Raw genomic sequence first — 22,063 nt, forward strand, 5'->3', positions numbered from 1 at the left:
CTTTTGGCTCTGGGTTCCATGTGTCATTTACGTGGGTCCATTTTCCAGCTTTGCCAGAGACAAGGATCACTTGCAGTTCAATCTGACCATTGGTGACGTGGCTGGAGCAGAAAAGTGGGCCCCAGTGGAGACCTGTCTGCCCCTTTCTGAGCAGCATGTCTGCTGAGAGAATGAGATTATCATGGATCAAAAGGGACACATATCCTGTCGATGCCAACAACAGAGGGGGAACTAAGCATGTCCGGCTAGAGATCTGGGATACGAATGTGTGGATCCAACAGCTAAGTACACTTTTTTTTCTTTTTTTTTTTTTTTGAGGCGGAGTCTCGCTCTGTCGCCTGGACTGGAGTGCAGTGGCCAGATCTCAGCTCACTGCAAGCTCCGCCTCCCGGGTTTACGCCATTCTCCTGCCTCACCTCCCGAGTAGCTGGGACTACAGGCACCCGCCACCTCGCCCGGCTAGTTTTTTTCGTATTTTTAGTAGAGACGGGGTTTCACCGTGTTAGCCAGGATGGTCTCGATCTCCTGACCTCGTGATCCGCCCGTCTCGGCCTCCCAAAGTGCTGGGATTACAGGCTTGAGCCACCGCGCCCGGCCTAAGTACACTTTTCATGAAGTGATCTTTAGTCTAGGGTCTCCTAAAGCTAAATGAAATTATTTATGTGTTAGGGCTTAGCGAACTCATCCAACTGAACTGCTTCAACATGAAGCAACAAAAATCCAACTTGCAGTGCAGTTGCAAGCTACTTCTTCAATTCCAGCGCACTGTAATTGTCATTCTTAAATGACATTAGCATTGTCTCTGCTGCATTATTTTGTTTCCTTCCCCAGTCTGACTGATCTCCTACCATCCTATGTATGTACTAGCCATTGAATACACACATGCTGAGTGAACAGATGAATCTGCTGCCGACTGGAGCTGCCACTCTTGGTGTCGGTTTAGAGTCTGAAATGTGAAAGGCTGACTACTGAAATGATTTTCTTATAAGTACTAGAGTCAGAAGCAGAAGAACTTAGACCTTGACCTTTGTGACTTAGCTATAGGGTCTCACACTTGGATGAGATTTTAAATAGGAATCCTAGAAGTGACAAAGCATTGTGGCTTAGCTAGAAATGGCTTGGCAACTGAATTATTTATTTACTTATTTTTTGAGATAGGATCTGGCTCTGTGGTCCAGGCTGGAGTGCAGTGGCACAATCTCGGCTCTCTGCAACCTCTGCCTCCCAGGCTCAAGCGATCTTCCCATCTCAGCCTCCCAAGTAGGTGGGACTACAGATGTGTTCTACCATACCCAGCTAATTTTTTATTTTTAAGAGATGGAGTCTCATTATGTTGGCCAGGCTGGTCTTGAACTCCTGAGCTCAAAGGATCCACCCCCCTCAGCCTCCCAAAGTGCTGAGATTATAGGCATAAGTCACTGCGCCTGGCCAGCATCTGAATTAATCTAATTGTTTTGTAGGAAAAACCATCAGTTCTCCATCAATTTTTAAACTGCAAATAAAGCAGAAATGTTTTCATCACTATCTAAATGCCAGTATCTGGCATTAAGCTATTAGGCAGCAAGCCTGATGGAATGAGTTCTGAGACGTGCTGGCTCTTTTCCAGATGGCCTTGGAATGCCAGCTTCAGGACCCCCAGGTCTCGACCAGCTGGTCCTTCCTGGAGCACCCAGACCTGCTGAATGGATGTCCCATGGCCACTCCTGCCCAAGGCTGTTCAGTTCTGTGATTATTCATGGCCCAAAATTCTGTGCCAAGAACCCAACAGGCCAGGTTCACACACCTGCTGCTCTGGCGCCATCAGGATGGTGGCTGTTGCCACTGTTGCTGGCTGGTGCCCATTTCCTCACCTGTTTCCTACCTCATTCCTTCAGGGGAAGAGGGAAGTCTGCCTTTCCTTCATTAGTTTTTCCAGGCATCTGCCCCTCAGAGGACGCAGCTGCCAAGAGTTAGACAACAATGCATCTTTTTTCGCCAGCACCCTTCAAAACTCGGGGACTCACACATGGCTGCCAATTCCTCGACCGCTCATTCAGGCAAGCGTAGTGACCAGAAGTTAATAAGGGAAAGGAAGCCGTGCTTCTGCCAGGAACACGGCATTATACGCTTGGCTGTGTTGGCAAATAAAGGGAGGAAAACAGTTTTAGAAACACAAAAGCTGTCCTCTGGGGTAGGAGGCAAAATGAGCAGCCAAGGCCAATGGGAGTGAGTGTCTGTACCACTCAGTGGAAAAGCAGGCTGGATAAGGGTCACGGAGCCTGGCTTTGGGTCCTGCTCCGCCACGACCAGCTATGCATGCTTGGGCAGGTTACTTTGCTTCTCTGCGCCTTCTGCTTTTCCTAAGGCTGGAATGAGATGATCCTTACTTTCTCTTTGTGAATACCAACCTAAAAGTCATGCATGAGAGGCTGAATCTCATTCGGCCAGGACTTAATATATCCAACGCTGGCTCTGGACCTTGGTTTCAAGATTCAACCATGTTGCTATTTTCTGCCCTGTACTGAAGGCACTAATTTTGAATGACTGAAACGTGGGAATGACATGTTTAGCAGATTGTACCACCCAAAGATGGCTGCATTAAAACCTCCCATCCTATGCGCTCCTTCTAACGTGAACTTGCCACTGTCTCATCAAGAGGTGGTGTCTGTTTCTCCAGTCCTTGAATCTGGACTGTGACGACTCTGAACAACAGAATACAGTGGAAGTGACGTGGCGCCATTGCCAAGAAGAGCCTTTCCTCACCTGGTGGCTTCACCTTCCTGCTTCTTGGAAGCTGGACACCAGGTAAGAAGTACAACTGCCTACCCAGAGACCACCCCATGAGAAGACCAAGCCACATGGAGAGGCCCTGGAGGGCGTGAGGAGAAGCACTGAGCCAGGAAGCAGGTTGGAGAAGCAGCCATCTTCGAAGAGGCTCCTCCAGCTCCAGCCGCCCCCATGTGGATCAGGCAGGAACTGCACCGCCAAACCCTCCCCAGGCACTGGAACCCACTAAATCCTGAGCAAAATCAATGATTGTTTTAAGCTACCAAGTTTTGGTGCAGTTTGCTATATAGTATGCAGGAACAGATAACAGAAATAATGTTATCCACAGTATTGGGCAAATACAGATGGACCTCATCTTAACAGATCTGTTCCTAAAAGCATTTGCTGAAAATGAACACAAATTTACATATCAAATCATTTTCAAAGCTTCCGCACTTACAGTTTTTGAAAAGAATGGTGGCGGGGGGAGAGAGAATTACTAACTCCAGTGACAATTCATATAACTTATTTGCTTAGGTATCGTCTCCTGGGAAACCATCCAAGTCACCCCTTTCACCCAGCCATGGAATATGGCCCCGGAACAACCCCCATCCATGACTCAGTAGCTCAGCTCCTGGCACAGTGCATTGAATTTGCTTGTTTCTTCTCCATTGCTTGAAGGCAGGGGCCATATTCATTCCTTCTTGTAGTAGGAACAGTATAATGGCCAGTGCATAATGCTTATTATATGCTAAGGACTGTTCCAAGCCCTTTACATGTGTATTTATAGTGTTTATAATATGTCAATTCAATGTTTGTAACAGCCGTAGGCTCGATCATTACCCTCATTTTGCAGATGAGGAAACTGAGGCACAGAGGGGGTAGGTAACTTGCCCAGGGTCATCCAGCTAGTAAGCAGCAGAGCCTGGCTTTAAACTGGGCAGTGTTGGTTCAGAGCCCACACTCTTAACCACACCATACATTAAGTATGTATGCTCCTTTCACACTTAGCATTCAATAAATGTCTCTGACTCAATGAATGAATCAACAATGCAAATCAGACCCAAACTTCCCACACAGATGAGGATTTCTGAAAGAAGAAACCTGTACCACATGAATAAAAATCAATTATAAGAACTACATGCAGCTGTAAAATCCCATATAAATGCTAAGTAATGATAATGAATTTGCTACACAGACCAGAAATAAATCTGAATGAGAAAAGGTACTTCCCTACTACTTCCTGCTTATCTATTAGTGCTAGTCAGTAGCTGCTAATATAATTACTTCATGAAAATCTATGCTAATAGGAACCAAGGGAGGGCACAGATAAATAAAGCTCACAGATGAATATTAGAATCTCATGTCCATTCACCATTCAGTTCAGAAAGCTCCGTCAAACCTACTACCCAATGGTTTGTTTTGTCTCCTTCCTCTTCCTCTCCATCTGAGGCAAGTTATAACAGAAGAGTAAGGAGGCACACAAAGCTTTCACAAAATCCAGTGCCAATAAAAAAAGTTCCTGAGCAGGTGCAAATTGGTTGCAAATGGCCATAACAGAACTAGAAGATACTGCATAGAAAGACGATGTGTACTCCCCTGCAGAAGCTGCACAAAATTGGTGCCTTATTTTTATCAGGTTTCCAACTGTATAGTGTTATTACTCCGTGTTGTTTGTAGACTGGCAGTATCAGTATCACCTGCAAACTTTACAGAAATGCGATTTCGTGTCCCACTCCAGAGCAAATGAATCAGAATTTGCCCACAGGTACAGTAACATGTGAAAAGCACCACAAAAGATTGGACCACAAGTCTGGATGAGGGTGAGAAGGAGTTTGTCATCAAGCACTGACCTTCCAGTTCCCTCACACATTCCCACCTTCAACAACCCTGCTACTCCAACCCCAAATACCCAGGCTGCCAAAATGATTTTTTTTTTAATTGGGTCTTGCTCTGTTGCCCAGGCTGGAGTGCAGTGGCATGATCTAGGTTCACTGCAACCTCTGCCTCCCGGGGTCAAGCAATTCTCCTGCCTCAGCCTCCCGAGCAGCTGGGATTACAGGCATGTGCCACCACGCCCAGCTAATTTTCGTATCTTTAGTAGGTACAGAGTTTCGCCATGTTGGCCAGGCTGGTCTCGAACTCCTGACCTCAGGTGATCCGCCACGCCTGGCCCCAAAATGATCTTAAAGCTGAGAGAAGCAATAACTGGGAACAGGTGGGCGTGACACTTTCCCTGCCTTTGGAGTCAAATGCATCTGTGTTTGAGTCCCTGTTCCATCAGTTACTAGATGTGTGATAAATAACTGATGTCTTGTAAGCATCAGTTTCTTATCTACAATATGGAAACATAACTATAATGCCTGTTTTTGCAGGAAAATTGCACGTTAAGTGCCTGGCAGAGAGGGGAGGGCACCTATGCAGAGTGTGTTCAGGAAAGAAGAGCCAGTCCTGGTTCATGGCACTCTCTCTTTCCTTCTCTAGACTTAAATACAGATAGACTATTTCATCTCCAGATGCCACAGATGAAGGCTACCACATTTCATTTGAAATCTGAAATTTTCTCAGAACCTGAAATGACTTCTAATTTGATGACACATTCATTGGAAAGATGAGGACACTGAAACCCAGAGAATATAATATCTGGAGCAGCATAATCTTCCTTACCCGTTTCCTTAATTATGTGTTTCAAAGAACAAGGTTCTAAAACAATACCAAAACTTCTCCTCACAAATATATTGAAAATGACTTGTTATACACTTAGACAGAGACAGCAGGATGGAGCGGTCGGAGGCTCAGAAGACCCATCTTCAAATGCCATCTTCACCAAGAACTAGTTGTTATCACAAATAACTCTATGACTCATTTTTTTCACCTCTAAAATAAAGGCCCATTAGATCGGCTCTAATGGTACTTCCAAGCAAAAGAAATTCTAATTCCAGATGAAATGTTGCCCCCTTTTTCTTTGAGATAGGGTCTCACTATGTCACCTAGGCTGAAGTGCAATGGCCGATCATGGCTCACTGTAGCCTCCACCTCTTTGGGCTCAGGTGATCTTCCTACCTCAGTCTCCCGAGTAGCTGGGACTACAGGCGCATGCCACCACATTAGGCTAATATTTGCATTTTTTTGTAGAGACAGGGCTTCACCATGTTGCCCAGGCTGGTCTCGAACTCCTGGGCTCAAGAGATCCGCCTGCCTCAGCCTCCGTAGGTGCTGGGATTATTTAAAGCATGAGCCACCCTGCCCAGCCCCTCTTCATTAAAGATGTAATTTTCAGTATTGTCCACCAGGTGGCAGAACATCTCCCTTACAGAAGTCTGAGCGGAGTTACACAAAAGACAGAAAAGAACTATGACGAAACAGTAAATAGTTTTCAAAGCATTAAGTTTTCTACAATTTGATTGTAACTGGGTTTTGAATGTTAATCAAGAATTTGGTCAGCCATGTGCCACGGGAAAAGGGCTAAATTCCAAATCTAAGATATTAAACTAGGATGAGCACAGCGGGTGATGGGAATTGAGAAGTGCAAGCTACCTGGCCGCCTAAAACATGCCAAGGAGTTGTCTTCTTAACAAATGCGCGTGAGGGGCAACCATCTACAAAAGCCTTGGATATAGAAAGTTTTAAAACATTTTCCATGGAAAAGTGGCATAAAATGGAAAAAGAACTAACTGAAGAAAATGTGTAAGATCACAAAAGCAGATAGTTCTGAAGTTAAAAAAAATGGATGGGGGTACTGGGCGCAGTGGCTCATGCCTGTAATCCCAGCACTTTGGGAGGCCGAGGCAGGGGGATCGACTGAGGTCAGGAGTTCAAGACCAGCATGACCAACATGATGAAATCCTGTCTCTACTAAAGAGAAACAAAACAAAACAAAACAAAAAAAACATCAGCCGGGCGTGGTGGTGCATGCCTGTAATCCCAGCTACTTGGGAGGCTGAGGCAGGAGAATCGCTTGAATTAGGAGGCAGAGGTTGCAGTGAGCTGAGATTGCACCACTGCACTCCAGCCTGGGCAAGAACAGCGACAGTCCATCTCAAAAATAAATAAATAATTTTTAAAAATGTGGCCGGGTGCGGTGGCTTACGCCTGTAATCCCAGCACTTTGCGAGGCCCAGGCAGGTGGATCACTTGAGATCAGAAATTCAAGGTCAGCCTGGCCAACATGGTGAAACCCTGTCTCTACTAAAAATAATTAGCTGGGTGTGGTGGTGCACACCTGTAATCCCAGCTACTCGGGAGGCAGGGGCGGGAGAGTTGCTTGAACCCAGAAGGTGGAAGTTGCAGTGAGCCGAGATCACACCACTGCACTCCAGCCTGGACGACGGAGTGAGCTTTCATCTCAAAATAAATAAATGAACGAATGAATGAATGACTATATGCATAGAGACTAAAATGGAATATGGCATCCTAGATTAGATCCTGGAACAGAAAAGGTCATTAGAAGAAAAACTGGTAAAATCAGAATACAGTGTTTATTAATACTTTTGAATCAATGTTAATTTCTTTGTTTCGACAAATGTACTATGATTCTGTAGGGATACAACATGATGGCGATCTGGAGAAGGGGCTATGAGAACTCTGTACTATCTTTGCAACTTTGCTATAAATCCATAATTATTTCTGAATAAAAATCTTACTTTTAAAATGCATAGAAAAATAAGAGGAAAAAATAGCCAGGAATGGACAGAAACAGAGTTTCATAGGAAATGTCCTGTGTCTATGATAATTTAATAAGGGGAAATTTTTTCTCTTTTTTTGAGACGGAGTCTCGCTCTGTTGCCCAGGCTCTTGGAGTGCAGTGGCGCGATCTCAGCTCACTGCAAGCTCCGTTTCCCGGGTTCATGCCATTCTCCTGCTTCAGCCTCCCTCGTGGCTGGGACTACAGGCGCCCGCCACCATGCCCAGCTAATTTTTTGTATTTTTAGTAGAGACGGGGTTTCACTGTGTTAGCCAGGATGGTCTCGATCTCCTGACCTTGTGATTTGCCCACCTCAGCCTCTCAAAGTGCCAGGATTACAGGCGTGAGCCACCACACCTGGCCAATAAGGGGAAATTTTAAAATTAAGGGTTAGTAGCTCACACGCAATAAACTAAGACAAATAAATACAAATGACAAAGCCTAGAGTGAACTGGGATGTGGACAAAGAGGAGTACTCTAGGGATATTACTGATGGGATTATATGCTGCTACAAGCTTTCTGGAAGGTAATTTTGCAATAAGTGACAGAAGCAATAAAACTGATAGCCTTTGCCCCAGTAATACCAGTTTTAGCAACCTATACCAAAACAATAATTTAAACGAAAAAGCAGTCATCTGTTTTTATGAAGTTGTAGCTCTACTCTGTAGTGGGGAAAAACTGCTCCTATGGATGCAGGTGCCTAGACACATTACAGTGCTATTAATTAAATGAGCTATTATAATGGAATCAAGAGTGACCAAGCCGAGGGCTACAGGGAAGGAGCATGTGAAATAATTTTTCAAGAGCTCACTATATGCAACATAGTACCCTAGGCTGGGTCCTGGAACAGATAAAGGATGTTAGTGGAAAAAATGAGAAAATGTGAATAAAGTTTATAGCAAATGATATCAATATTAATATCTTAGTTTTGACCGATGTACCATGATTATGAAGAAGTTAATATTAGGGAAAGTTAGGTGAGAGGGTCTATGAGAACTCAATATTTCCAACTTTTCTACAAATCTCTAATTATTTCAAAATAAAAAGTTAAACAGGGAACTCAGAATTGTATACAAATACACATACATGGTTATCAAGTACAAAACTTTACTGTGTAAAATTTTGGTAGGTTCAAAAAACATTTTCAGAGTTAGAAAAAGACTGCTTCTTTGGGGAAGTGTGTGTGTGCGCGCGTGCGTGTGTGCGTATGCATGTGTGTGCGTGCACATGCGTATGCGTGTGTGTGCGCGCATATGCATGTGTGTGCGTGTGTGCGTGTGCATGTGTGTGTGGTAATTTTGTATTGCCATTGCTAGAGGTTTCATTGAACAACTGATTAAGACGCCCAGATTCAGAGTAGCTGAAGAGGATTTGGAAGTGTCCCCATCCTGACAGTCTGAAAATAATTTTTATTTTTTTCAGCATGTAAGTTTTAAGTGGGGAGTAAGGAAGATATTTTCTATAAAAACTTTTTGAGTAATCATTTCTCACAGACTACATTTAGAATTCCATAGTATATCAAATATTATTGTTAAAGTCAGGATTTTTTTGGGGAGGGGCCACTCGGTTCCCTGGTTCTTGGTGGACTGAAAGAATGTAAAGGGGCATCTAAAGTGAATAACTTACTCTACAAAGGTGCTGGAACATCCAGAAAGCCTAGGTCTTGCCACTTCTTCCTCTGAGGTGCTGGCTCTGGCCCCCAGGCAACACAAAACAGGCAGGAATGACTCCCATGGGGGACGGAAGCTCCTCCAATGTGTCTTCATTAAAGTCAGCTCTGAACTCATGGACTTCTCATGGACGGCAGTGCCACAATTATGGCTCACTGCAGCTTTACCTCCCAGGCTCAAGCGATCCTCCCACTTCAGCCTCCCAGGTAGCTGGGACCACAGGCACAGGCCACACACCCGGCTAATTTTTTTTAATTTTTTGTAGCAACAAGGTCTCACTATGTTGCCCAGCTGGTCTCAAACTCCTGGGCTCTTAGTGCTGAGATTAGAGGCGTAAGCCACTGTACCGGCTTGCAAAAGTCCTTTTAAGATTGGCCGGGCGCGGTGGCTCAAGCCTGTAATCCCCAGCACTTTGGGAGGACCGAGACGGGTGGATCACGAGGATCAGGAGATCGAGACCATCCTGGTCTTAACACGTTGTGAAATCTGGTCTCCTACTAAAAAATACAAAAAACTAAGCCGGGCGAGGTGCGGCGCCTGTGTCCCAGCTTACTTCGGGAGCTGAGGCAAGGAGAATGGCGTGAGCCCGGGAGGCCGAGCTTGCAATGACTTGAGATCGTGCCACTGCATTCCCAGCCTGGGTGACAGAGCAAGACTCCCGCTCAAAAAAAAAAAAAAAAAAAAAAAAAGAAAAAAAGATCTGATGAGCCCTTCCTAGCATTCATTCCATTTCATGCTAGGAACCCTCCAAGTTCACCAGGAGGCACACACAGAAAACCCCACCTGCAAATCCATGTTAGTAGCTGTGCAAATCCTGTGATCTGAAAAGCTGTGGGTTTTTCATTCTCCCCAGGCTGATCTTTCCTTACTCTCTGTATTGTTCCAGCCCAGACTGATACACTGATTATTCTCTTACATTTTCTGTGCCTTTTTTTTTTTTTTAAAAACTGTTTGTTCTTAAAGGTCTCCTCACATATTATATGGAACAAAGTAAGACACAGATAAACAATACAATGCATGTATTTTTTGTTGTTGTTTAGAACTAAGCACAGCTTTAGGAACTTATGACAAAGCTGAGCTTCCTTATTAACATGAACAGACTCATAACAGGCATTGAAATCGACATGCTGGCAATAAAAAGGTAGCAGATAAAGAATCCAGTAAGCAATACAGCCCTAAGGAGAAAAGAGAGAAAGCCCAACCCACTGACTTGGTTTTAATTGAACCAGTACTCCTATTCCTATTACCAATTCCATCTCCATTCCATGCTTTCCCCCTTGTCAATTTCACACCCTGGCTCCACATATCTCACTGCCCTAGCCCTTGGTGGTGGACAGAGATACTCACTGCTCCTCTTCCAGCCTTTGCTGATACAACTTGTAAAACACCAAGTAGCAAAGCAAGTTGTTCACAACCCGCGTTCCTCACCATAAAATTTATCTTTAGAGACCAGCATGTTAGGAGCAGCCCAAGGACTTGCTCAGAAAGCCATTGGCTCTAGAGTGACCATCATCTTACTGGCTGTGCTTAGAACGAAGCTGACTTGACTAGAAGCAGCAGAGATTTTACTGGGAGCCCTAAGATACTTACAGAACCAACTGGCAATATGGCAGTTTCTGGCAAAGGAGTCAAGGTTTTGAACCTGTATGGTGTTCCCCTCTTAACTGCTAAGAAAACCTATTTGCAATGTTATTTGTAGACACAGATCTGCTTCGGGATTCAGAACAAACAAAAAAGAATCTGGGAAGATTCATTCTCCTTCCACGGCACAGGAGGGTGAAGAGGAGGGGAGGGGAAGGTGCTGAAGTAGACAAGGTGGAATTCCATGGTTGTTAGCACCAGAAGTTCAGGTGCATAACTTGTAAATGAAAATGAAATATGTGAAATGAAAATGCAAGCCCCAGCCCCTCCTCAAAAGCAGGGGAAGATGCTATAAAAACTATTAAAACAAAGGTTTTTCCTTTCTTCCGTATACTTTCTCTTGGCTTGTTAAGATGTTTTGTTTTGTTTTGTTTTGTTTTGAGATGGAGACTCACTCTGTCACCCAGGCTGGAGTGCAGTGGTGTGATCTCGGCTCACTGCAACCTCTGCCTCCTGGGTTCAAGCGATTCTCCTGCCTCAGCCTCCTGAGTAGCTGGGATTACAGGCACATGCCAACATGCACAGCTAATTTTTATATTTTTAGTAGAGACGGGGTTTCGCCATGTTGGCCAGTCTGGGCTTGAACTCCTGACTTCAGTTGATCCGCCTGCCTCAGCCTCCCAAAGTGCTGGGATTACAGGCATGAGGCACCGCATCTGGCCGTTAGTGTGTTTTTTAATTGCTATTTAATGTCACAATCCCTCAGGCACGGGGATACTTGTAGAGTAAGTGCAAACCCTTACACTCAGGGCCCTGCCCATATCTTGGTACACGCACACAGACCATCAGCTTCTGGGTCCCTGTTCCCATCAGCTGCTGGGCAGATGCACCATGCACTGACCAGGGCCAGGGAAATCAAGCCAGGAATCCCCTCTTCCCATGGGCCCACAATCTCAACCCACAACAGATGGGTGGCCCATAAATGTATCGCAACATCAGTGCTGGAACATGCTAAGTGCCTGGACTGTGGGTAGGCAAAAAGCTCACCCCCACTGAGTTGCCTGCGGAACACACAGCAGTGTTGCCAGCCCAGACTGGGTTGGTCACCACCATGCTCCATCCCAAGATACCCAGGGAGTGTGCACTTGACCCCAACCCTCCCATGCTCACACCCATGTCTCTTTCACAGTAGAGGGCAGTAGGAATCTCTATGTGGGGAGCGAGATAGGGAGGTCTGGCAGGGCCTGGGATGCCAGGGGGCCAGAAGCTGAGAATCGCCCATGGACACTGGGGGGTGGCAGGACTGTGTGTAATCCAAAGCCCAGTCCTCATGGATGTTCCGTTGGACTTGACTTCTAAGATACAAATTCAAAGATTAAGAATTTCTTGACAGCAACCTTGAAGCATTCATCCCCACGCACAGGGGCCTTTTCATTGTGGGGCCTGTGCACCTGCACTGGCCACATGCCCGGAAAGCTGGCTCTGTTAGCACCCTACCAGAAGTCCAGAAACAAAATGGACACAAGTTTGCCCCCACTGTCCCCAGTTTTCCATCATAAAACCTAATTCTCCAATCTGTGTTTATGACAGGAATGGCAACGATATCAGGCTGCTCTGGTGGAGGGAGGTGGGAGGGGTCTCATACCCTACCGGTTTAGCCTCCTCTCCCATTGCTCTGCAAGACAGAGCCTGGTGTATCTTTAAAGACTTCTGAAGCCCAAACATTTGAACAATAATTGTAACTTATTACATTGTGTAAAGAGCTGATGCAGTGAGATATAGGCAGAGTCTTGATGGTTCTAGAAACGCCCCCAAACCTAACTTACCCTAGGGATTTTCTTCAAGTGTCAGGGAGATTAGGAAAGAAAGAGAATTGAGGGATAATTACTTATTAAATGGCTCTGGGTTGATGGTTTGTAAAAACTGGGCCATTATCCAAAGTCATTATTTGGATCTAAGAATATAACCTGGTGGCTGAAAGCAAGTCTCTTACAAACCTTGGCTTCTGGGTCACTGTTGATACTACAAGAATCATCATCGTCAGGGTGTGGGGCATTTCTAGACAGAAAAACAGAAAAGTGGACTTAGAATTCTGTTGCAAACTGTCTGCACAAAGCTATACACTGACAGCAGGTCAGTCCTTCTAATGTCCTACCTGAGTTTCAAAGATGCATAGCGTAGGGTTGCTCCTTCAAACTCTTTTAAACTGGGGTCCGGGTTAACAGTGGCTGCATGCAAATCCTAGAGGAAAACAGAACCTTGTTAATGTACAATGGGGGAGGAGTCCATTCATTGCCTCAAATATCAAACGGGAGAAAAGTCTTCCCAGCAAGAGGCAGAGAGTGTATGTGAGCTTAGGCAGAGAAAGGCATGCAAGGACTGTTGAATACTGACTGGTGCAAACGCCTGTTCTTACAAAACAACGGGGAACCTGGGGCATTCACAATGGGAGACACCAAAAAAAGGCAACAGGAGTGTGAGCTGAATGCCCCTAGCAAGAAGCCCGATCACTGTGTCCCTGCAGAATGCATGATATTCACGAAGAAGAAAAATATACAGCCACAGCCATGCAGAAAGGATAAAATATTAAATGATCTAAGATCTGACAATATACTTGCCTTCCAAATGTCACTATTAATCTTTCCCCCATTCAGAACAGCAAAATCACTCCATGGCTGTTTCTAGACATATAATTATTCACATAGGAAAAAAGCACATTGATTTAAATAAAAAGAAAAGAAAAGAAAAAAAAAACACAAGACACTGTTGTTAGCATTGATATTCACAAGATGGGTTAGGGAACAAGTTAACTCTAACAGCAACTTGTTGGCTCACACCCTCTATGTCTAGATTATCACCTGAAGACTAGGGCAGGAGAGTGATGGTGCTTTAATTACTTACCAAATAAATGACTAAACATTATTAGAAGCAGACAGTGAAGTTATTTCCTTAAGGTAATTTTAAAAGCAAACAATATAATTCCAAGTATTCAATAACTAGCATACCTAATTCCATAATAACCATTTCCTCCCTATAAACCAAACAGAACTGTTTTCTGGAGGTGGGGGTGGAATGAGGGATGGGTACTGTGTTTGTTTGCAAACTAGGGCATGCCTATGGCTGAGGGCCCCAAAGTTGGGAGTCAAGATATTTTCATTTAAAGAAAAAAAGGAGAATGATGGGGAGAGAGGGTTAGTGAAGAACACAGACTGACATCAACATTTGGTGGAAATTTAACCTAACAAAAAACAGCTCTAAACAATCTAACATAAATTCCTCTAATTTATAAAAGCTCTACTTACTTTTTTTTTTTTTTTTTTTTTTTTTTTGCTACAAAAGCCTCTTCACAAATTAATCCTTGATCATGAAATGATTTTCTAAACATAATTATAGTGCAAGGCATGAAGCTTGGCCTTGTTGGGAGAGCTCTTGCAATAACTGATTTTAAATCCAAACAACTCCTCCATCCACCTCAGACAATGAGAAAATGTCTTTTCTTTCTACTAGGCCTAGTGAATAATCAAATATTTTTAATCTAAGATTTGGGGAAATAAGCAAGCAAGGCTAATAAAACTCAGGAACAGTCTTGTGAATTTGCTTTACCGACTAGTTAGGCAAATCTGTTTGTATAAGAAATTAACCATCAGCTGGGTGTGGTGGCTCACGCCTGTAATCCCAGCACTTTGGGAGGCTGAGGCGGGCGGATCGCGAGGTCAGGAGATGGAGACCATCCTGGCTAACACAGTGAAACTATGTCTCTACTAAAAATACAAAAAATTAGCTGGGCGTGGTGGTGGGTGGCTATAGTCCCAGCTACTTGGGAGGCTGAGGCAGGAGAATGGCGTGAACCCAGGAGGCGGAGCTTGCAGTGAGCCAAGATATGCCACTGCACTCCAGCCTGGGCGACAGAGCGAGACTCCGTCTCAGAAAAAAAAAAAAAAAAAAAAAAGAAATCAATCATCAAAACTTTTCAGCTCAATCACTTTTCAACTGAAGTTCTTTGAAAATGAGAAGTGAATACTGACCCATAACTTCTACTCCCAACATTGACAGTTTTAAAAAACCACTAAAAGCAGATAAAAAGTAAGTTTAAATGTCTTGTGTGTCGAAAGATGCATTTATTTTATTTAAAATTTTTTTTGAGACAGGGTCTCACTCTGTCACCCAGGCTGGAGTGCAGTGGCCCAAACATGGCTCACTGTAGCCTTGACCTCCTGGCTCAAGCAATCCTCCCGCCTGGGCCTCCTGAGTAGCTGGGACTATTCAGGTGCATGCTACTACACCTGGCTAATTTTTAAAAACTTTTTTGTTGAGATGGGAGTTCCATTATGCTACCCAAGCTGGTCTTGAACTCCTGAGCTCAACTGATCCTCCCACTGAGGCCTTCCAAACTGCTGGGATTACAGGCGTGAGCCATGGCACCTGGTGCAACATGCACTTACCAAACTCTGCAAGCCTCTCTGAGAGCAACGACATTGCAAAATTTAGACCCATTATTACTACTGCACATGTGGTGTCGTTTTCATTTTTGGTCTAGGCACCTAAACTACAGCTTTTGAAAATAAAATAGGAACTTAGACCACTCTATTTATTTAAAAAAAAATTTCTCTTAATGAATAAAGGGCAGGAATGTTGCCCATTCCCTTACCTTTCCCCTCACTCCACCCCCAGAAGCAGTGTTCAGTCTTTATGAAGAGAAAATTAACAACCTAGGGCAATCTTAACCTGTTAGCTCAGAGGAGCTGTGAACCCCTGAAACAGGTGCGGGGTTTTGTACACGTACGTTTTCCTGAGAGAAAGATGCCCAATTTTTCTCATATTTCCAGATGGGCCAGTGACCAATTTTGGTTTGGATCACTGTAGGGTTACTAATAAGGACACAAGATAAGGACCTGAAATATCAAGTACAAAATAAAATTTTAAGCTAGAATTTCTTTTCAAAAGAAAACAAGCTTATATGGCCTCAAATTGTCATCACTGTTTACATGTGAGCAATATTTGATGTTAAGTTGAACTTTAAAAAAGGATATTCAGATGATGAATTAGGAAGACTCAAGATAATTGTGTCTTTGTGGAGAAATTTATAAAGAAATAGGAAAAAAAAAAAGTTACCTCACAAAAGAATTTCAGAAATTATCCCCAAGAGACCCTATATGTTGAGACTACAGAGAGTATAAGAAGAGTATTTTCTACAACAAGTACTCAGAAAAGTCTTCAGTACTTAATTAAAACAATTCTCTGCATGTGTGTGTGGTTTTTAAAATTTTTAATGTATTTACTCTTTGGACATAAGGGTATCTGTAAAATAAAAGCTAACAACAGTACTAAGACTGTCAGAATCCAGCTCTCGTGTTATGGAAACACAAGTTAGATGGCAAATGTCCAACAATCACCTTTTATAGATTTAAATAAAGGCTCCATATAGTGATTTTACAAAAACTTAACACAGGCACTCCTAAAGAAATCCTTTAGCACAAAACTCAGTAAGGACAATGGAAACCAGCGTTATATGTGTTATGACTGGGCCAAAGATCTTTTCTCTCCTTCTATATTTAAAACCATTCATTTACATCAAAGATGACACACTTTCTCCAATGTATAAGTGACCATAATTTTTGTTTTTCAAAAAATTAAAGTCAATGAAAGACAAAGTCACTTTGTCTTAAATTTCAAGAATTACATGGCCTATTCATCTAATTTTTTTAATTAAGAAGAGAGAATATTTTCTATATTTGGCTAACAAGCTTTGCTAATAATTTTAGTTAATAAATTTTTTAAAAGCACAACCCAACAGAGATTCTTTGGTTCTACAGAAAGTCTGTATCCACCCCAGTCTGCAGTCTGTGGGGTAGGGGTGGGAGAGACGAAGGAAGAAGAGAGACAAAGAGAAAAATATTAAAAGAGGAAAGGGCAACTTGGACAGTATGCCTCAGGTAAGACAAACACACAAAGATGGGGAAAGAGCTGGTAACGGACCAACAGGGACCATCTTCTACAAGCAACAAGCTTCCATGAGCCTGGTAGCCTTCCAGGCAATGCAGCTGAAGCCTTGCACAGCTGAAGGTCATCTGGTACCACAGTCATAGCTGGCACACCCTCCTGGTGTTTGTCCTGACCTTGCCCAGGCTGCAACACCCCTTTCTCTGATTACTTGATCCTGCTCAGTTCTGGGAGAGCTCTGGAGCCTTAGCTCCTCAGAGATAGTGTGTCTAGGGGGACTGACCCAATGCCCGGGGTATGGCACTCCTCAAAACCCTTGAGCACCACACAGAAGCTGTGTGAGGCTGGACCCAGTAAGGAGGGAATCCAATCATATAACCTTGACTACTGAGAGTTTTCTTCTTTCATGTTTCTCTTCTGAGGTCTTGGAAAGCAATTCCGCATAGCAAACAAAAATGATGCATTATCAGCTGAAAAAAGGCCAACAATGGAGCTGATTCTTTGACAATGTCAACAGAGTGCTCTTAAAGACGAAGTCTCAGGGGCTGGGTATGTCCCTACCAGGAGGCTTTCTCTAGGGTGCCAAGAAAATCTCTATGAAGTGGTATCAAAATGCAAACCAGGGGGCAAGAGTAGAGGGTTGAACTTGCTGAGAACTGGGTAGAGAGGAAAAGCACTAAAACATTCCACAGTGGCAGTGACAGAAGCTATAATCATATCATCTCTGTGTGCACTTGAGAAGTTCTGAAGTTAACACAATGCAATGGTTTGAATGTCTGTCCATTCCAAAACTCGCATAGAAATTTAATCACCAATGTTGCAGTATTGAGAGGTGGGGTCTTTAAGAGCCTCTGCCCTCATGAGTGGATTAATTCATCCATGGATTCATGGGTTATCACGAGAGTGGGACTGGTGGCTTTATCAGAAGAGGAAGAGAGACCAGAGCTGGCATGCTCAGCTCCCTCACCATGTCATGCCCTGCACCCACTCAGGGCTCTGCAGAGTCCCCACCAGCAAGAAGGCCCTCACCAGATGCAGTCTCTCGGCCTTAGACTTTTCAGCCTCTATAACCATATGAAATATATTCCTTATCTTTATAAATTACCCAGTTTCAGGTATTCTGTTATAAGCATCAGAAAATGAATAAAGACACATTGCCTACTGGAATGCTGGGGTTCAAATTCTGCCTCTGTTCTCACTTGCTCTTTGACCTCAACTCCCTCCCACATCAAACAGGACTAAGAAGGCCTCCCATCAATGTGCAGACAGAGTGAGATCTAGAATGTTAGCTCGTAGCACAGGGACTGGCTGCCTGAGGGTGCCCTGCAAATGAGAGTTTCCTTATGATCTACTCTTTCCACGAAGGAAAAAGCAGTTTGGGGAATACAAACCGTTACAAATCATGCCTCTCAATGCCATTTTGTCAAGGCTTGACCCTTCATTAAGTGTGGCCTTGATACTAAATGGCAGAAAACCTGGAATGCCAAGGAGTATAACAGGCAATGTCAGTAAGTGTTTTATCAATTTATATGTGTACGGTTTTTCTTTCTTTTTAAGACAGGGTCTTGCTCTGTCATCAAGGCTGGAGTGCAGTGGCATGATCTCAGCTCACTGTAACCTCCACCTCCTGGGCTCAAGTGATCCTCTCACCTCAGCCTCTCGAGTTGCTGGGACTACAGGACATGCATCACCATGCCAACTAATTTTTTGTATTTTTAGTAGAGAAACTCCTGGGCTCAAGCCATCTGCCCACCCTATCAGAAGATTATAGCATCATGGTTTATTTAATCACACAAACATAATTCAGAGAAGTTAAAAAATCAAACTAGTAAACTAGACTACCAAAAGCTTGTGCAATTAAATCAGTCTCTGTGAGCAGCAGTGCAATGCAGAAACCACAACGCAGAGGGGGCCAGGAGACTGAGGGCTCTAGAGCCGGCTTTGTCATTGCAACAGATCAACTAACAGCTGTGCGGTTGATTTATTTTTTCATTCAGCAAATAGTTAATGAATGTCGTCATGTACTGGGCCCTGTGTACACGATGAAGAGGACAGGTCCTGACCACCAAGGAGCTTCCTACTGAGAAAGTGACACACTACAGGTTAACAACACTACAATGGGACATGACAGAATAGAGGGCTTTCAAAGCAATGTGGTAAGAGCAGTAGCTCTGGGGAGACAACGAGGTGAATCCAAATAACTTTTGAGGAAGTGACATGCAAATAAAAATAGGGGAGCTATAGTCACTAGAGGACCTGTTGTCCTACTTACTCAGCGTAAAATCACTTGGAGAGCTTACGCAAAGGTCCCCAGGCCCCACCCCATTCTGTGATCCCCAGAGGTTCTCCTGGCACCGTTCCTTGGCTCACTGGCTGAGAAATACCGCCTACACATTCAACAGGTCCTGCTCCAAGATTCCTTCCAGCACTCAACGTCATGATTACTTGACTGAGTGAAAAGTTCAGAAAATGATGGCAGAACGGCCCTTTTATGTTGTCATCTTATTTCTACATGTATATGAGAATACACAGGCTTAAGGTATTCCACTTGGCACCCTCCTGGGGGGTTAGGCTCTCACGCCGCCCCTGAGGCCATGAGCACTTCATAAGAACAGGCTGATTTAGGACCAAGAGGAAACCATAGTTTGAGCAACAATTCATTTTCTCGAGCCTCAGACCCGCCTTCTCCATACTTTCCTCTTTAGGAAGACCAAAACACCTTCGCTTGAAAAGACGGGAAGACTTGGCCACAGGCCAATGGATATTCATAAAAATATTTTGTGTGGCTCTCCATTCTCTCTAAAATTCAACATTCAAGCAGTTTGCAAGGTAATTTGGAACAAATAAATGGTTTGGGTGGGGAGGAGCACCATGTGCCAAATTTCAGCAGCAAATGCTTCCTGGCCAGTTTATAAACTTTCAAAAATACTGCTGGCATATGCAGCGGAAACATTATCCACTGCGCTTAACACTTCCCGAGTGAACTTTGGAATGTGAAATGTAAAATTTTTAAACTGTAAGGAAGCCTTCAGTTCTAAACTTTTATGAAGCCTAGTCAACAGATTTAGCACTTAGTTATTTGATTCTCTTTTTTTTTTTTGAAGCCAGCTCAGAAAAAAGCTGAATAAAATATGCATTTCTAACACAACACATTACAAGCTTCTTCTGTTCCTTAAGATTTTGCTCTCTTCTCATGCTTTGAAACTGTTTGAAATAGATTCTATTTAGGAATCAAAGAAATGATGTTAGAAATATAATCATTTCTCTTCAACTGTCATTAGCACCTGAGACAATGATATTAAGAGAGGTCATTTTCTAGAAGGCTCCACATGTGACACAGCCTCCCTTAGGGTGAGTTAAAGGGATGCAAGAGTCTCCAAGCCTCCCAGACATACGATATTGTGAAGTTTGGGGTGGAAATAGGGGTCAGGGGACCTGAACTCAAGCTTGACTCTACCATGTATTAGCTATGTGTCTTGCCCAAACTCCTCAACCTCTCTGTGTCTCAGTGTCAAATGCAAAATGAGAAAGACAACTATAATACCAGATACATAAGGATTTTGGTGTGTTTTTTTGTTTGTTTGTGTGTTTTAAGAGACGAGGTTTTACTCTGTTGTCCAGGCTGGAGTGCTATAGTGTGATCATAGCTCACCTGCAGCCTCAGATTTCTGGGTTCAAGTGATCCTCCTGCCTCAGCCTCCTAAGTAGCTTGGGCTATAGGCACACACCACCACACCCGGCTAATTTAAAATCTTTTTTTTTTTTTTTGGTAGAGATGGGGTCTTGCTATGTTGTCCAGGCTGCTCCTGAACTCCTGGTCTCAAGTGATTCTCCTGCCTTGGCCTCCCAAAGCACTGGGATTACAGGCATGAGCCACAGCATCTGACCACATAAGGGTTTTACAGGGAGTGAAGAGTTAAGGCATTAGCCTGGACTGTAAATACTTGATTTCTCTTAATGCCCCTGGTTTAATATTGGTGTCAGCGTCTGTACATCGGCGTATGCAGCAGGCTGAGTCTTTTCCCCAATTCTCCTATTCCTCTTCTATCTGCTCATCTCTTTGCCTCTATGACTTATTTATTTCCTTTTGAATCTGCTTGGTTCTTTGACTTAATGGAGGACTTTATGTAGGGGGAGAAACGTGTATGATGTGAACAAGTGAAAGGTCAGCCTGAAGACTTTTGCCCCGCTGCTTTCTGAGAGTGCTGGATATGAGTCCCTGTCTCTGAAACTCCTAAAAATACGCTCCTTTAACCAGCTTCTGTGGAGGGATAAGCCTTTGTCAATACAAATGGCACAGTGAGCTGCAGAAGAGAGGAATGGAACTGATAGAAGGTGGAGATGCTCAGAGTCCTGGGGCTCTAGAGTCCTGGGGTCTGGAGTCAGGGAACTGGATGCATCCCACCCTAACCCCAGCTGAGGGCTACTTAACTCACTGAGTATCAGTTACCTCTTTCCTTAAATGGAGAACATACCAGTTGACTTCTCTGCCCCAGGAGACTCCTGAGAAGATCAGATGAAATGATGTCTAGGAAAGTACCCTGAAAACCACAACAGATCTTTAAAAGCAGTGAGAAGGCTGAGCTTCAGGGCTGTGTTGGGGGAACACTGAACTCCAGGGCAGGAGGTGCCAAGGATGTGTCCTTCTGAGCCTGGGAGGGGCCCTGGGCATTAGTTAGCACAGGGGTACGATGCAGGCACAGAGAGGGGAAAGAGTAGGCAAAAATGGGGCCCAGGTAGGGGAGAGATGAACTCTGCTACCTGGCAGTTTTCCCCAGAGCCAGCGCCCACCTGTGCTGCGTTCTTCCCAAGACTTCTGCCCAAATCACGGAAACAAAAGGCTAACGTATTAATCAAAGAAATACAACTCTGAGCTCTGTAAGCCTCAGGATGCCCTCCTTGGAGTCCACACACCCGCGCCTGGGCCTCTGCAGGTGGCCTTTACAAAGGACTTCACCACTGCCAGATGCAGAGGACTGGAGATTCACGGCACAAAAACTGTCTCTCAAAGTTAGTCCAATCTCCCCTCACTGGGACAGTGAGGAAGCAGAGCAGGTTGAAATCCCAAAGCCAGGGAAGCTGAGTGAGAAGACCTCTGGCCTAGGATCTTGGAGGATTCAGTAACTCTGAGCTCTAGACCCAGAGCTGCTACCAGTCACTGGCCTCTCTGTACCTCAGTGTCCCTGCCTGTAACATACAAATGCTGGCACCAGATGGTGCCTTCTCACCCTGGTGTTCTCTATATATAGGACACACTCTGCCTGGGAAGACGGTTAAAGGTTTGGAATAGGGGAATGAAGATGGTTATAGGCTTGGAGTAGGGGAATGGAGAAAGAGATTCTTGCCAACTGAGATGTCAAGAGAAAAAGTCTACAAGAAAGAAAGGGAGAGCACATCTGTGCCTTAGTGAGAACAGAGACTGATCCTGGCCGGCTCGGCTTCT

At 44.1% G+C, this 22,063-nt stretch overlaps 1 protein-coding gene across 18 annotated transcripts in view; it reads right to left on the reverse strand.

Annotated features, from left to right (window-relative positions):
* Window positions 1-22,063, reverse strand: part of APBB2 (amyloid beta precursor protein binding family B member 2) — a 430,702-nt gene that overhangs the window by 118,596 nt on the left and 290,043 nt on the right. For 11 of the 18 annotated variants that reach the window (XM_017854485.1, XM_017854539.1, XM_017854521.1 and 8 more), the window contains 3 exons: window positions 13,299-13,361; window positions 12,836-12,921; window positions 12,678-12,738 (listed from right to left, as the gene is read on the reverse strand). In XM_017854485.1, coding sequence (XP_017709974.1) covers window positions 12,678-12,738; window positions 12,836-12,921; window positions 13,299-13,361 — 210 coding nt within the window. Of the gene's footprint in view, window positions 1-9,055; window positions 9,314-12,677; window positions 12,739-12,835; window positions 12,922-13,298; window positions 13,362-22,063 lie in introns of those variants that run through there. The other 7 variants (XM_017854599.1, XM_017854588.1, XM_017854581.1 and 4 more) reach the window with 2 other exon arrangements.

Source organism: Rhinopithecus bieti, unplaced genomic scaffold (genome assembly GCF_001698545.2).
Source record: "Rhinopithecus bieti isolate Rb0 unplaced genomic scaffold, ASM169854v2 scaffold_2339, whole genome shotgun sequence".
In the NCBI taxonomy this organism is placed as follows: domain Eukaryota; kingdom Metazoa; phylum Chordata; class Mammalia; order Primates; family Cercopithecidae; genus Rhinopithecus; species Rhinopithecus bieti.